The 15,550-nt window shown below is 39.8% G+C and overlaps 1 protein-coding gene across 1 annotated transcript in view; it reads right to left on the bottom strand.

The window, feature by feature from the left end:
- The window catches only part of NEK11 (NIMA related kinase 11), an 80,042-nt gene that overhangs the window by 10,203 nt on the left and 54,289 nt on the right, over nt 1–15,550 (bottom strand). Inside the window, 3 exon segments of the mRNA XM_056338663.1 lie at nt 7,479–7,574; nt 10,523–10,580; nt 14,809–14,872. Coding sequence (XP_056194638.1) covers nt 7,479–7,574; nt 10,523–10,580; nt 14,809–14,872 — 218 coding nt within the window.

Here is a 15,550-nt window from a genome sequence, read left to right as displayed (position 1 = left end):
TTGGAAAATCAAATAATTGCACATCTAGATTCCTGAAAATATGGCATATAAAAGAATAATGAAGATTTCTAATAACATTTACAGAAATGTAGCAGTCATAACATACAACAAAGTCACCCCTGATGCTGCTACACTCTCAGAAGTGGCAGCTGCTCCCTTTGTAGTAATGGCAAATGCAGTGGTTTGGGTCTGCTAACTTCTTCACACAAGACAGTTTGCATGTTGCCCAGTCTCTGGTGTTCTACCCCATGGTCTATTTTTTAATGATACCAACATTGCTCACCTCCTTCCACATGGGGAATATGAGATGTATATCTTAAATGACTTACATGTACAAAAGAAAGAAATCACTATCTGATGACTGAGTAAAAATGTGGTGAAGGAAAGAAGGAAAAGGACAGATTTTTCTTACAGACAAGTACGGTATTAGAGTAGTAAGCAGATGAAGGCAGAAGCAATGCAGGAATGGTAAACATCAGTAGTCTTGGCAAGGGTTTGGTGAATGCCCTTTGCGTAATCCCTACCTATATTTCTCCCAAGTGTCTCTGTAAACCTCCCAAGGTCACAATGCTGCATCTAGTAAACACTGTCAAGATTCTTCAAGTGCTTCCATATCAAAACCAGACTATATAATTAAAGCCACATGAAAGCATTCTCCCATTTTTAAACTACTGACAAAATCAAGGCGCTAGAAAACTGAACAGCTCAATCTATGCATTATGTATGCACAGCACGAGAAACTAGGGAAATCATGCTTTCTGTGCAAAGCAAAAAGATGTATTAGTCTAATTCTTCTAATGTTTTAAGTGTTTGGGGCTACTTGAAATTTTAAAATTAGTGAGTCTATACTTACCATTTTATGTGGTTTTCTACTGGAATACAATTTTCAAACTGAATAAAAACTCTCTGTAGTGCTAAAGCAATTATGACATTACTGTCCACTTAAAAAAAAAAAATCCTTAAAAATTCAGGATAACAGAATGGCTCACAGATCTATGGCATGCAGCTTAGTAGAGAAGCTGAAAAAGTCTGAGTTTTCTTTACATATCTAAGTAAATTCACAAAATCTTACACTTTAAGAGTTGGACCTGGGGTTCAAGTAATGCACAAAATGAGTGCCAGGATGAGCATCCCAAGAAAACAGATCAGAGTTTAACCATGCCCTAGTAGAATCACTCACTACCTCAAACACCAAGTTTATTCTCTTTATTCCTTTCAAAGTACATCATAACGAACGTAAAGCTGCTAAGAACTGCTGAAATGATGGCATCAGCAGGTGACGTGCTCTTCCCATCCCCAGATGCAGGATGGAATGGAGAACTGTAAAAGACAGAGGGCCAACACAAGAGAGGCAGCCCATTTTTGCTGTGGAAAGGGGAACAGCATGGACAGTGGGAAGAAGCTGAATGAAAACCCATGGAAAATGCCTGGGGAATTAGACCATCAAGTCCAGCTTCAGCCTTGAGGGGGAAACTACTGCTTCTGCTGCAGAGGACTCCTACACTTCTGGGCAGCAGCCACTGCCTTGCTCACCTTCATTTCTTCTTTGGCAGGAAGAGTCCAGTACTCACTTTTTCCCCTTTCTCAGTTGTTGCCCTAGGACTGCAAGGACTCACAAGCTGGGAGCATTCACTCACTTCTCCCTGACAGGAACCAAGAACCGAGTTCCCAGCTTGGTCACATAAAGGCAGGTTCAACTCTCCTAGCATTCCCAGCTAGTTTTACTGTATTCTTATTTCACATGCCTGTAAAGTGAACAGCAAAACCAAAATACTTCAGACCTTCAAATCTGGGTCTGGAAGGCAACTATGCAATTACCTTGAAACAGATCAACAGGAAAAGAAAAAGAAACTCATGGGCTAAGATGTTTGATGTGTTTCATAGTGAGCTCATCTGGCCCTAAACAATTAAAGAGATGGAGACTGGCCTTTAAAAATGAAATGTGAGAAATACTGGTGAGGAGGATGGATAAGTAAGCAATACTTTGGCTTAGCTCATAAGAAGCAAAAAGCTACAGTTATACTGTAAGATGTCTTGGGATCACCAGAAAGAAATTATTACCAGAAAATGGAGTGCTGAACAGAACAACTGTGGTGTGTGTAAAAGGAAATTTCATGCTCAAAAACATTTCAGGATCAATACCTTCAAGAATACTGTCCTCTATTTGTCTGCAAAAAACAGTCATAGCTCAGACAGTGTCCAAATACATCTTTTGTCTGTGAATTCCACATCTATGTCTACATCATGACACCTTCCACCTGACAGTCAATGCCAATTAAAAGGTCACTGAGAATTTTTTTTTACGGAAGCCTAAAAAACTGATTAGCTTTTCTCTTTGTTGCTTTTGCCTCCACCTAAAGCTGCCCTCAATGTCATGCAATTGTTAAAAAAATGTGCAAAACCAAACACAGAGTAAGTCTTCTATACTTCAGGCATTTTAGGACTACTTATCTTAAAGAATATCCAGTACCTATCCAATGACTTCAGTATGACCTTTCTTTTTGAATTTTTAAAATAAACATTACAGCTGATACCAAAGTCACAAGTACAAGAAGTATATATGCATACTGCTCATGAGTCTAAACCAGTAGTATTCACAGGAACGGAACAGAAGTATCACCAAATGCCTTTTCTCCATGACTTCTGAAAGATGGCTTTACTTACACTCAGCGGGTGATGATGAAGTCTTTTGCCTGATCATGGTATGCTGCTGTGTGTAAGACTTCAGGGACTGACTAAGAGGTGCTTACTGCTGTGCTAAAGGATTTTAATTTACTTAAAATTCGGGGCATAAAAGCCTCTTCCTTTTACTGACATACATTTTATTGAATTCTAAACTGCATCTTAAAGTTCATGGCTATTAAAATGACTCATTGTATATATTCATAGATACCTCCACAAAGGAGAACAAAGCACTCTCTGTACTAAGTTTTTTTTTCTTCATTTCCTACATTTTTATTTCTTTTTATATTTTCAGAAAAGAGAGAACAAGATATACATTCTATTCCATGGCTATTCCATTACTCAAAAATTATCCTTACTCTGTAAAACACAAATCCTGGTTTTGCAAAGCCCAAGAAATTAATTTTGCTATACAGTACTGAAGAGGCTTCAAGGTGATGCCTTCACTCACTGGAGACCTGGGATACAAATGCTACATAATACAGAGAGGTGCAAATGTGAATACGGCCAGCTGCACCAAAACCCCTAATAAAGCTTGTTGTCCACAAATTTCTGCACACTCTTGTCATATTTCTCACCTTTGCTTTTCTGTTTTAGATCATGAAAACCTGCACAAACTTGAGATGTCAAGCATGCATCGTAAGACTTTGCATAGGCTTCTGCACTTCTGCCAGGCCCTTCATTGCAGTCAAACTGTGTCTGAGGTGGTAAAAAATTTGGAAAGAGCCGCCTCATAGTAAGATACAGTAAGCTGAAAAGAAGTAGAAAAACTTTCTCAGCTAGAGATCTAAACAAGGTGGACTGTCTCTTTTAATGTAGATTTTGACCTCTTTAGCCTCTTACAAGCTATCACAGCTGTTAGCCCAAGTCTGAAGAGTTTGCCTACTAAGTTTTTCAGAAGCTGGCAGAAAACAAGCTAGTGTTAGCTACAATGACTCTTCTTTCTAAAGGCTTTCCTTAGGGACAAAGCCAATCTTTCAGACAACAGGTACTGCCAAGCCTTCTGACATCTTGTAAAAAAGACTTTGACAAGCAGTATGGACCTCAGAGGGAAAAAAGGAATAGCTGCTATAACAATTTGATCTGATGGGGGGAAAAAATGCTTCGGCTTGAGGAGCTGTTTCTGAAGAACACTATGATTCTTTTCTGAGACGCGTAGTTAGAAAGTCTCTATAGGGGAGCATCAGTGGAACCATCATTAGCTTTTCTTCATGGGTCTCTCTGGTGAAGACAATTTGGCTCTGGACAGCATGTGAAAGTACAGCTTCTCAGACTGAGGCATGCACCAGCTTACCCAGTACTATCAAGGATGCAAACCACCATGAGAATGAGATGGTGGGCAGGACAGAAAACACCAAGAAACGGCTCCTCCTATTTCCTGCATCCGAGAATTCCTCAGCCTAAAAGCCCAATATGAGGAATATGAGTGACACAACTCTGATTTATGTATTTGCTTGACTTCTCACTGTTAACATGCAAGGCTGGGAAGGAGCATAATGAGAAAAAGTTCAAGATAACCTTTGCAGGAGCTAGTTCAAGAAATGGTGATTTCTTATCAACACTGCAGAAGATCCCAATATCGAAATAGTTAGCACCGAAGTAGAAATTTTTGCAGAGAGAATGACCTCCACTTGAAAGGTAAATTTAAATCTCTGCTGCTATGAACTTCATAATGAATACTGATAACAAGTATAACAAACCAGAAATTGTTGTCACTGGGGTAGGTGATTTTATCATGACTTTTACTGAGAGGACAGCAATTCAAAATGCTAGAACAGAGTGCAATGGGAATTGGCAAAAATATGTTGGGGGAAAATATTCAGGGATTGTAGTGAAGGAAGCTGGTGACTGAATCATAAACACTATAAGGCTGTCTACAGGTTACGCTTGAGTCATTCTTTTATTCAAAATAGGAGGAGACGAAGGACTCCTACCTACCATATTCAAGAACATGTGTGGCTTCCTTCTACATTCTTGTAAAACTTTTAGCAGAACTTCCCTCTCCTGTGAGTATCTCTATAAAGTCCTGCACAAGAATACAGTAGAAACTACTTAAAGTGGCACTCTGATAAACGACAAGTCTCTCTACTGTCAAAGAATGCATTTAGTGCAGCACACTGCAATAACTCAAGCAATGCGCACATCACATCTTGTCAAGTGACTGTCCTGCTGCAGTTTGCAAGCCCATGTCATTCAAGTGTCAATTAGAAATGGCTAAAAGGCCCTTTTGCTGTTAGACCCTGTATTATTTTACATGAATCTACCATTTTATCAGAGCTAATGAGAGTTTCTTTCATTAATGTTACTTGTAATACGTAGGCACAATGCTTACTTTCTGAGCAATTCGTGACATAAAAGAGTCTCCCTCATCAGAATCTACTATTGTTAGCATCTGAAAATGGTACAAATCCAAAACCTTCATATTTCTCTTTCAGTAGTGACTTTCCACCCAAACAGATTTCACTGCACTTCCACATTGTATCCCCTGCTCTTCTTTTCTGTTTCCTCATGAGAACTCCAGCTACTCAGTTTCTGTAGACAAAAAAACCCCATGTTCGTTCTTTCTTCAGAAGCTGTCATCTGGAAGACCCCAACGTAAGTCTGTGGCTTCCTGAGTAAAACTGAACAGCACAAGTCTAAATGATATTAGCCTTCCTTAAGTGGCACTGCTGTGTGGATGACATACAACACATCATGTGAAGTTTGCTGAGGGATGAGCAGAGCAGTTGAGACTCCATGCACCATTCTGCAGCCAGATGTTATTTCCTTCTCACTACTGAAAACTCCCCCACTGTGCCCTGTGTGCAGATTGGCCACATGTAAGAGTTTGCAGGGATCTCCTTGTGTGTGTGTGCGTGCTAGGTACTATGCTCACTCATTTAACACCCTAACTTCCAAGCAATTAACACACTTGCTCACCTTTACATGTTCAGAAAACAAGAAGGTCATAGTATGTTTAGGAGAAAGGGCAATAATGTGAGTAGATATTTTGATAGACTTCTTTAAACTAGCTGCTACAGTGCACAAGAAGAGATCTGTACCTTTATTTACCAAAACAAACAAACAAACCCAAAACATATTCCCTCCTTCATTTGTTCCCTTAATGAATGTAACTTGAAAATTGGTTGTGGGTACAGTCTGCTGGAAGTTCTCAAGATGTCAGTTGGGTGGGTCTTTTGGCCTACAGACCCAGCTGACTGTCCTCATTCAGGGATGCAATTACCAGAAAAGTGTTCCAAAATCACAAAGTCTAATGCATTAAATGTGAATTACTGCAGTTAATCAGGTTTGTCATTAGCAGATGGCTGTTCTATGAACTATTCTGAAATGTGATGTTTCTGAAGGACCATATAACAGCACTTCCAAATTTTTCAGCATTTAATCACCACTACATACATGCTTATCCTATCAGAACCAACAAACTCTGGAAACCATGAAACAGCACTGGAAAAACAGAATTTGAAAGAAGCAAGTGATTTAATCATACCTCAGCTCTAAAGGCAATGACCGTGAAGTTCACATAGTTAAGGATTATCCTTTAGCCATGAGAATACAAGGTGAAGGCTGTAAGACTAGTGACTAAACATTTGGGCTAAACAACCTCACCTTGCAACTAGTTGGCACAACGTGATGCATTTTTTTTATTTTTGTAAGTACTTTCCATAAAAAGGGAATGGAAAGCAATCAGAGTGGTAGGCTGTGATGCCAACTAGTTGCACAATAAAGGCTAAGCCATGAAGTGAAACCCTAGGAAATATCATAAAACTGAACAACTTCTACCTGGGGTAAATCTGATTGGTATTTCCATTGAATACATGGTGCATCTGGTGCTGTAATTTGTTTTAAAGAGTGATTGGGATCAACATTGTTGTGGATGCATTCATTTTCTTTAGAGGATTCACTTAAATAAGTACTACTATTAACTGTTTGAACTTATTTGTATTCTGATAACATCCACCATACTGTTGGCACTGTCCACCTACACAAGAGAAAACTGCCTTTTTTTTAAAGTTTATGATCTGAGATCAGTTGAATTTTGTAACACTGCAAAGAAAATTTGAGTTCAGAAATAATACGTAGCATTGTGATTATCAGATCAGTACCTAAATTAGGGTGCAATAAATCTTGGAAGGCCAGAAATTACTGAATCAAGACAAAAGCTCAAGATACATTGACTACTACATTCTAGGAAGGAAACACAGATCTTTGTTTCACTAAGACACTGAAACCTTTATTAATAAAGCTGGGGTATCAATGATGCTGAAATCAATTAGACAATGAGTTTCAAAGGGAGCTGCACATGTAAATTCCTCTGTCTCATTTGAAAATCCCAGACAACAGCTGAAATCACGTTTGGTTTAAATCATCGTATCATCGTGTGAAACAAATCCATTAGTATTTCATTCCAGGCATGAATGAAGTGTGGGTGAGGAAACAAACATGGTGGGAACATGAATATCTGCAGGTAATTTATGGGCATGGACTGAGCTAACAAAGCAAGCAAAGTTCAAAACACCACCGACAGCAGTGAAGGCAAACTGGGGTATGACAGTGATCGTGCAGAGAAAACAATCAGAAGTGACAGCCAACCTTCATCCTCTCTGGAGGCAAGCAGGCAACCAGTCTGTAAAGAATACCTTACCATCCACTTTAAGGGGTTTTTTTGGGGTGGGGAAACAACACATGAAACCATTGTTGTTTTCTTTTCAAAAACGAAAACTCTTTGCTGTGTTCTGCAGTTTTTCAGATCTATCCTCTTTGTCTGAACATTAGTTACTCATAAACATGCTACTTACTCCCTCATGTGTTCCAGTTTGGTCTCAGCCGTAGTGCTGTTGAGAGCTCTGAATCCCTGGGGCGCCTCTGGAGACACTCCGGTGACAGTCCCTGAGCTTACAAATCAATGCACAGACAATAACCTTATTCATCTTCATCCCCTGAGCTCTGTTGCAGAGTCAAGGACAGTCAGAAGGAGGAAGACTATTCCCGTTTCTCACAAGGTAGTGCCACATTAATTAAAGATGAATTAGATTATTAAATGCACATTAAGGGCAACTCCTTTCTGAAGGATAAGTAGATTTATAGCTTAAAGGTACCAGAATTGTAACAACAATTTTCCTTTTGTGTATCATACAGGGAATTACATTACAACAGAAAGGACAGTCACCCAAGGAAGTCCTGAGACAGGTAAATATTCAAGAAAATGAAATTCACTTACACAATATGTATTTTTCTCCACTGTTCTTGCACTTACTGATAAGAGTGAGAACCTTCTTCCTAACAGGCAAGTCTCTCCCTTAGCTTGATTATTACCGTAAACTGCAAATATTTAACTTATGACATCACTTTCCCCTTCATATGAAGGTACTCTTTTTACATAGACATACACAGAGGTATGTTTATATATATATATATATATATGTAACTGTGAGAAATATACATATATGCACACTCTCTCTATTTACAGGCCTCATGGGCTGTTCCAGTATCTACAGACCTAATAGAGATTGTTGTACTCATTCACAGGAACACAGAAGTGCTGAATCACAGAGAACTGTCAGGTTTGTCAGCTCAAATATCCTGCAATTTCATGTTGTCATTCTATCACACAAGTCCCTGCTTAACCTAAGGAGTTTATTTATTTATTGCCCCACCTGTTCCCACTAGAAGACAATTCCAGAGCCTCACTGTGAGCTGGTGGCTAAAAATCTCTCCTCTAATTTCCCAACAAAACTTCTCTATTGGCCAGTTCATGATCATTTTTCTCCTGTGCCAGTCCTTTTTCTTTGGCTTACACAGTTCTTCTCTTCCCTTTTCCATATTCCTTTCATTTCTTTATAATTGGAAAAAGAGATCCTACTTCAACGGTCAATTTCCTAGGCTAAACAAAGCAGCTATTTTAGTTTCTTCTTGCAAAGTATTTGGCATTAGGATTTCACTTGCCAAAAGCGGAGAATATGTATCATGGTGGAACTACATCCTGCGTAAATGTGTGGGCTGTGGCACACAGGACCCATGTTCTGCACAGACATGGGAGGGCTCTGCACGGGATATGAACAAGCCAAAATTCACACAAACACATTAACACGATGCCTTGTCTACATGAACACACACTCCCTCTCCTAGCAGGGTTTTTTCACTAGGACTCGGCTAGGGTTTAGTTTCGATTGCATTAACATTGATCGCATACAGCCAGAGGGAACTTGAAGCTACCTTGCCGCTACGAGCAGAATAGACACCCCCAGAGAGTGCTGAATGCTTCCCTGGAATGCGTAACCATGGCTTTCCCAAGAGTTAAGCTTCTATGTCTTACATGATTCTAAATCCTGATCACATGAGGTTGAATAGTGAGATAAAATCTTTCTGTCATGAGGGATCCTACTGAATCACTCACTGTAAGTGTCTGCTGTATTCAGAGCTGTGCTTAAGAGTCGGAAGATAGGAAGTAGACATAGAGAGCGACCACAGAAGAAATTAATTCCTGACTCTGTTATCTGGCTATGGACAATTTGACTTTTAAAAACATTTTCCTAACTTCTCTTTACACTTAATGGCTAACAGCTGTCTGATGCCTAAATATTACAACTGAGGTATAGTTAACATAGTTTAAAAGATGAAAATTTACAAGCTCAGTTCCTACTAGCAACCAATAACTTCACCCATTGATGCAACAACCATTTCCTGATCATTTACTTTAACACGACACATGCATATCCATGCATTTTTACATGGAGTCTGTAAGCATTCTATTACTTTAGCAGCACTGAAAAATTCAGCCATCCTCATGGTGTCCCTGAGGAAAGCCCAAGTGCTGCACAAAGCAATGCTCATGACTTACCAGGCGGCACACTCCTCTTCAAGTCGGCGTAGAATTAAGGTCCAGATGTGGGGCTTTCACAAGCAATAAAAAGTTGACGCCCTGAGCACCAGTGGTCTAAGGAAAATATAACCTTTACATTCTCTTAAGAAAGAGCATGCTGTGTAAAAATCTAGCTGGATAGCTAAGCCCAAAGAGTGGTAGGAAATGGAGTTACATCCAGCTGGCAGCCCGTCACAAGTGGTGTTCCCCAGGGCTCAGTACTGGGCCCAGTCCTGTTTAATATCCTTATCGACAACTTGTCCAAGGGGATCAAGTGCACCCTCAGCAAGTTTACAGATGACACCAAGTTGGGCAGGAGTGTTCATTTGCTGGAGGCCAGGAAGGCTCTGCAGAGGGATCTGGACAGGCTGGATCAATGGGCCAAGGCCAATTGTATGAGGCTCAACAAGGCTCAGTGCCGGGTCCTGCACTTGGGTCACAACAACCCCAGGCAGTGCTACAGGCGTGGGGAAGAGTGGCTGGAAAGCTGCCTGGTAGGAAAGGACCTGGGGGTACTGGTTGACAGCCAGCTGAGCATGAGCCCCCAGTATGCCTGGTGGCCAAGGTGGCCAACAGCATCCTGGCTTGTATGCAAAACAGTGTGGCCAGCAGGACTAGGGCAGTGATGGTTCCCCTGTACTCAGCACTGGTGAGGCCACACCTTGAATATTCTGTTCAGTTTTGGGCCCTTCACTACAAGAGGGAAGCAGAGATGCTGAAGCATGTCCAGAGAAGGGTAACAAAGCTGGTGAAGGGTCTGGAGCACAGGTCTTATGAGGAGTGGCTGAGGGAACTGGGGTTGTTTAGCCTGGAGAGGATGCTCAGGGGGGACCTTACTGCTCTCTACAACTACCTGACAGGAGGCTGTAGGCAGGTGGGGGTCGGTCTCTTCTCCCAGATAACAAGCAACAGGAAACGAGGAAACAGCCTCAAGTTACACCAGGCGAGGCTTAGATTGGATATTCGGAAAAATTTCTTCACGGAAAGGGTAGTCCAGCACTGGAAGAGGCTGCCCAGAGACGTGGTGGAATCACCATCCCTGGAGGTATTTAAAAAACACATAGATGTGGCGCTTAGGGACAGGGTTTAGTGATGGACTTGGCAGTCCTGGGTTAATGGCTGGACTTGATGTCGTCAAAGGTCTTTTCCAACCTAAATGATTCTATGATTCTATTTAACCACAGGTCCCACCTAAATTCTGGTATTACTATTATTACGTGATATATCACTGTAGTAAAAGCTCAGCATACTCTTTCTGCTTAGTGAGTTCAGTCTATTGCTACAATACCTCCTTCTCCTCTGACATTTCATTATTAAAGACATCTTTCTTCTTGTTCCTGGGATTCCAGGCTAAATAGTTCCTACTCTTTCTGCTCTCCACACTGGCAGCTGGACAAGCAAAACTTATTCTCTACATGCAAACTAGTATCTATCTTCCTCTCATTTAATATTCTTTCCTGGGTACTATGAGGCACCTGCAAGGACTACAGATTGTAGGATCCTGCAAAGGTGTCGTTAATCATACAAAAATGAGTTCTCAGTGAAAACTGCTAAAAGCTTTACACACTGTTGCCACAAAAAGCCTCGAAAAATTTTCCTTGGGCGACTCATAACCCACACCAACTTCTGTATCAGAGGTATTTTCTTAAAAGCAGTTACTTGATTAGTAATATATTTTGCACCCAGCTTCAAGCAGCTTGCCTACCCACACACCAACACAGGAAAAGGAACCATTCTTCAAAAAGTGACCAGGTAACTATTTGCATTTTGCAATATATCATTCTTGATTCTTTAAACAAAATCAAATGAAGCAAGATCACTGACTTTTCAAAAGCAGGTATTGTGGCTTTCTACATATATTTCAAAGATGAATACCATCCCAGAGTCTAGCCCAGTACTGCAGAGAACAACATAAGGCAAAAGATCTTTGTCCTCTCAGGTCACGGAGCACAAGTTTGAGGTTCTCACTGCATCCTTCCTACTCTGTTAAAGGGAAGATGAAAGGATCTGTAGGGAAATAAATCCTCTGGCTGACATTTATTCACAAGTATTTACATCTAAAACAGGTGATTATGATTAGCTAGTGAGATTTTTCATACATTATGGCCCAAATGCATTCCTATACCAACATTTCTGCTAACAACTGAATAACTAGTGACACCTACTGCATCTCTTGGTAAGTCATTATGTATTGTGAAGCTATTATCTCCACTGAATATTAGACTTCTGTTTGGGTTTCAGATTTCTTTCTTCAGCTTTCACTGCTACGTAAGAGATCCTACAATGCCCTTTTCTACAGGATTAAAAAGCTCCTTAGAATCAGCTGTATTTTCCTGAGTTTATAATCAAAACAAAGTGACCCAACTGCCTTTAACCTTCTCTTCCTTTAATCTAAGCAGATTCAATAAATTGTAAAAACAGTTTTTCAAAGTTTCTTGCATTTTGCAGTTCTTTTCTGGGATCTTCCCAATTTTTCAAACTTCGTCAGCATGGACTATCTTATTTCAAACACAATCCACATGGAACTGTATAGCCAACTCAAAATGAACCTTGTACCACACTAAAGCACTGGTATTTATAGCAACTCAGTGGGAACTCTTGAGGAGAAAACTCAGTTACTTCAAAAGTCCTTTTACCCTCCGACACTGAGGTTTATACTACAGAAACTCTAACAGTGGAAAAACAATGTATATTTATTGCATCCTCTTTATTACAGCCCTTGGTGATCTAAAAAAAGTTCTCATTTTATGCTACTCAGATGTTCTCTAACATCTGCTTGAAATGGCATGAAGTTTTTCACAATCCCTTTAACAATGAAAGACCCTACAAGAAATTCTGGCAAGGCCAGATTTCTGCATATGCCCTATTATTGCCATGAAATCCATACTTTTTTCAGGAGTAGCCATTATAATGATGTTGTAGCTATGTAGCCTGGTAATATGATATTGTCACAGGCAATACCATGTCACAAAGCTTGGATGTGAGCCTGCAAGGCTTCAGGCTTTGTCTGAACTTACCTTGACCTGCCAGGAACTTTGAGTTAATTGTTGAAGCTGTTACAGCAACTCTTCTAACGATCAGGTAGTTGTGGCTACTTTGTTTTATTTCCACTTATTATGCATTGTACAACCCCCATTTTTAGATGGACAGTAGTATTCTGTGCAGAATGACATATTTATAACTAACTAAATTCAATTAATGTAGAGAAACACAGGCCTGGTACAACAGCAGATACCTTGAAAAGTGGGGACAAAGGATAAGGTGTAAAGGATAGGCATGGTATGACAAGAGGTGGGGCACAGGCTGGTACTGGCAATCCCTTGGCCATAACCAACATGCTAGTGGTCAGTTAAAAGAAATGCAGACCTGGAAGTGGGCATAACTAGCTTTAGGGTGAACAAAGAGAACAAGCGTCTGACCTATGTAAACGCACCATATACAGAAAATTTTGATGTAACATGAATTCGCAGCCTAGTGAAGAAAATGCGAGGTATAAATGAATGTTAGTAAATATAGAAAAATGACCCTACTTGCACCTTTGTAGCTTGATTTTGGAAGAACCTATAAAATAGTAAACATTTAAACTTCCTCAGTGACACTGTGCATACAAAGATAAAAGGGACCCTAGAAGATTTCTGTCATATTATCATCACATATATTTGTTTGGAACATATCCTACAAACCCAATTACTAACTCAGCTTGAAGAAAGGCTTTAAGTTTCAGCACAAATTGGTCAGAGATTTTTTTTAAGGATTAAAGCACAATCTAATTCTTTAACACTATACTTTAAAAAGGCATCTTCTTGTTCTTACTACTGCAAGAAAAAAAGGGAGAAAAGAGTCCCTTTAATACTACAGTTTCAAAAAAATACTGCTGTTTGGCTAATACTCTAGATCAGGGGTCCTCAAAACTTTTTGAACAAGGGGCCAGCGCGTGGATGAAGTGGCAGGCAGTCATCTGCGGCTGCTTGGTTTCCGCCCCCAGCCCCCAGCGGGGGGGTCTGTAAATACTGGGGGCCAGATTGAGGACCCTGGGGGGCCGTATGTAGCCCGTGGGCCGTAGTTTGAGGACCCCTGCTCTAGGTTATTCCCAGAAGCCCTCAAGGCAATTCCTCTCTTTCATTAAAATAACAAAATACTGAAGCACAGAGCTAAATTTTGTTCCTATTTCCACTTCTGCAAACCCACTGCAGACAATGATGCTGCAAATGCATAAATGAGGGCAGAATTTGAAAACTGTGGGATCTCTGTTAGTGTGAAGACAACCTGGACATGAATATTTCTTCCTTCAGTACTAAGGATTTCCCTGATGTGGAACCCAGAAGGTGACCAGACATGATTCAGTGGCTAGAAGACTATGACAGCTACAGCTTTGATTACCCCCTTTCACCCTTTTTCTTCTTTGGCTTTCTCTTCCTACCAGTTCATGCTCACGTGCACGGGTGAAATAGAGCTCGGCACTGGATGAACTCTACAAGGAGGACTTCCCAGGCTTCCACTATATTCTAGTTTTAGAGCCAGAAGAGAATAGATGTATAGGTTTATTCCGACTGAATGAGTGCAAATGAGGCAGCTAAACAACACTGAGGTTCCTGTGGGAGCTTTTGGGAACTCATCTGGGCTTTCATGCAAACCACATGCAGGCTGCTGCTGGCACAGTTCAACTCAATGGTCTTGAAGGACCGTGACTATGCCAGCCTCAGTAAATAGCCTTCTTTTGTGTAAGTTTTCTTTTTAGCTTTTTAGAACACAAAAAACCTCTAAATTTACAGACAGAATTTGCAGGACATTTTAGGATTAACATGCAAACTTAAATTCTCAGTGATTTTTCTGTGCCTGTAATAAGATACTGTAAAATAAAATATTATCCAAACTTGGATCATAATTAAAAAAAAATTACAAATATTTTAATTCATTTTCTTTTAGTGTTACCAGTAGTAGAAACTATAAAACAACTTACATCCTTAAATATTTTCCCCTGCTTCCTGAAGAAAAGATGGCAGAAGTCAAATTTTTAAGTCTTTGTTATAACATTCCTGACTTTTGACCATCATGCTTTATGGCTCTATTATTTTCAACAAAAGCACTTAACTGTGTATGCCTTGCCTTTTGGCATATCTATACTTCTCTGCAGCAGATTAAGGAAGCAATTTTCAGGAAGGTCACATTTTTTGAGCTACTTTGTTGCAAAATGGAAATAATTGGACTGTGATTAATATAGACTGCTAATTGCTGCTACTGCATTTAAAGAAGAGATGTCATCTTACCTATTGAGCTGTTACTCAGGACACTCTCCAAATACTTGACCATTGCCTCAGTATCACTGTCCTCCTGTGGATAAATAAAATAAGGAATAGCATTAGTGTGAGCACAGATTTAAATATAAACACTGTGTACCAGATTTAAATATAAACACTGTGTTCCATACAATCAATTATTTACATCAGATTCCTTGCAGAACACAAGCGTGTAGAACAACTGTGCACAGAGTTTAAAGAAGATATGTTTAGTGTGGAAGCTGATGTGCTATCTCTGAAAAAACACCAGCAATTTATTATCAGTTAGTCCTGGAATATCTAAAACAATACCACACAGAAAAAGGCAAGTATGTACTTCTTAACTATGCTAAAGTTTCTTATGCTTATGATAGCTGCCCACTGCAAATTAATACTTACGTTTCCTATAATTGCATCTACTTACATATCTAGTAACAACTAACTGCTACCAGACAGATGACTTAAGAGTTTTGCCATGATACCTTTCATGTGAAATGCTGTTTGTGTACATGGATGAAATTCAAAGATCTGGCCATGATTATGGTCCAGGAAGTAGGTCACAAGTATATTAAAGTCCAAGACAAACCTGGACTCTTGAGTTTCTAGAAGCTGCTGCTGTATGACATCTGACAACGTGGCATTTCTTGACTGTTTAAAAATGAAAGACAAAATCGTCCTTGCTGAAAAATCTGCCTATGGTTTTAAAATTTAAAACACTGGAATAAAAAGAAAC

The sequence above is a fragment of the Falco biarmicus genome, chromosome 4, assembly GCF_023638135.1.
Source record: "Falco biarmicus isolate bFalBia1 chromosome 4, bFalBia1.pri, whole genome shotgun sequence".
NCBI lineage: Eukaryota > Metazoa > Chordata > Aves > Falconiformes > Falconidae > Falco > Falco biarmicus.
Note: the sequence above shows the minus strand (reverse complement) of the source record. Positions and strands in the feature narration are given on the sequence as shown.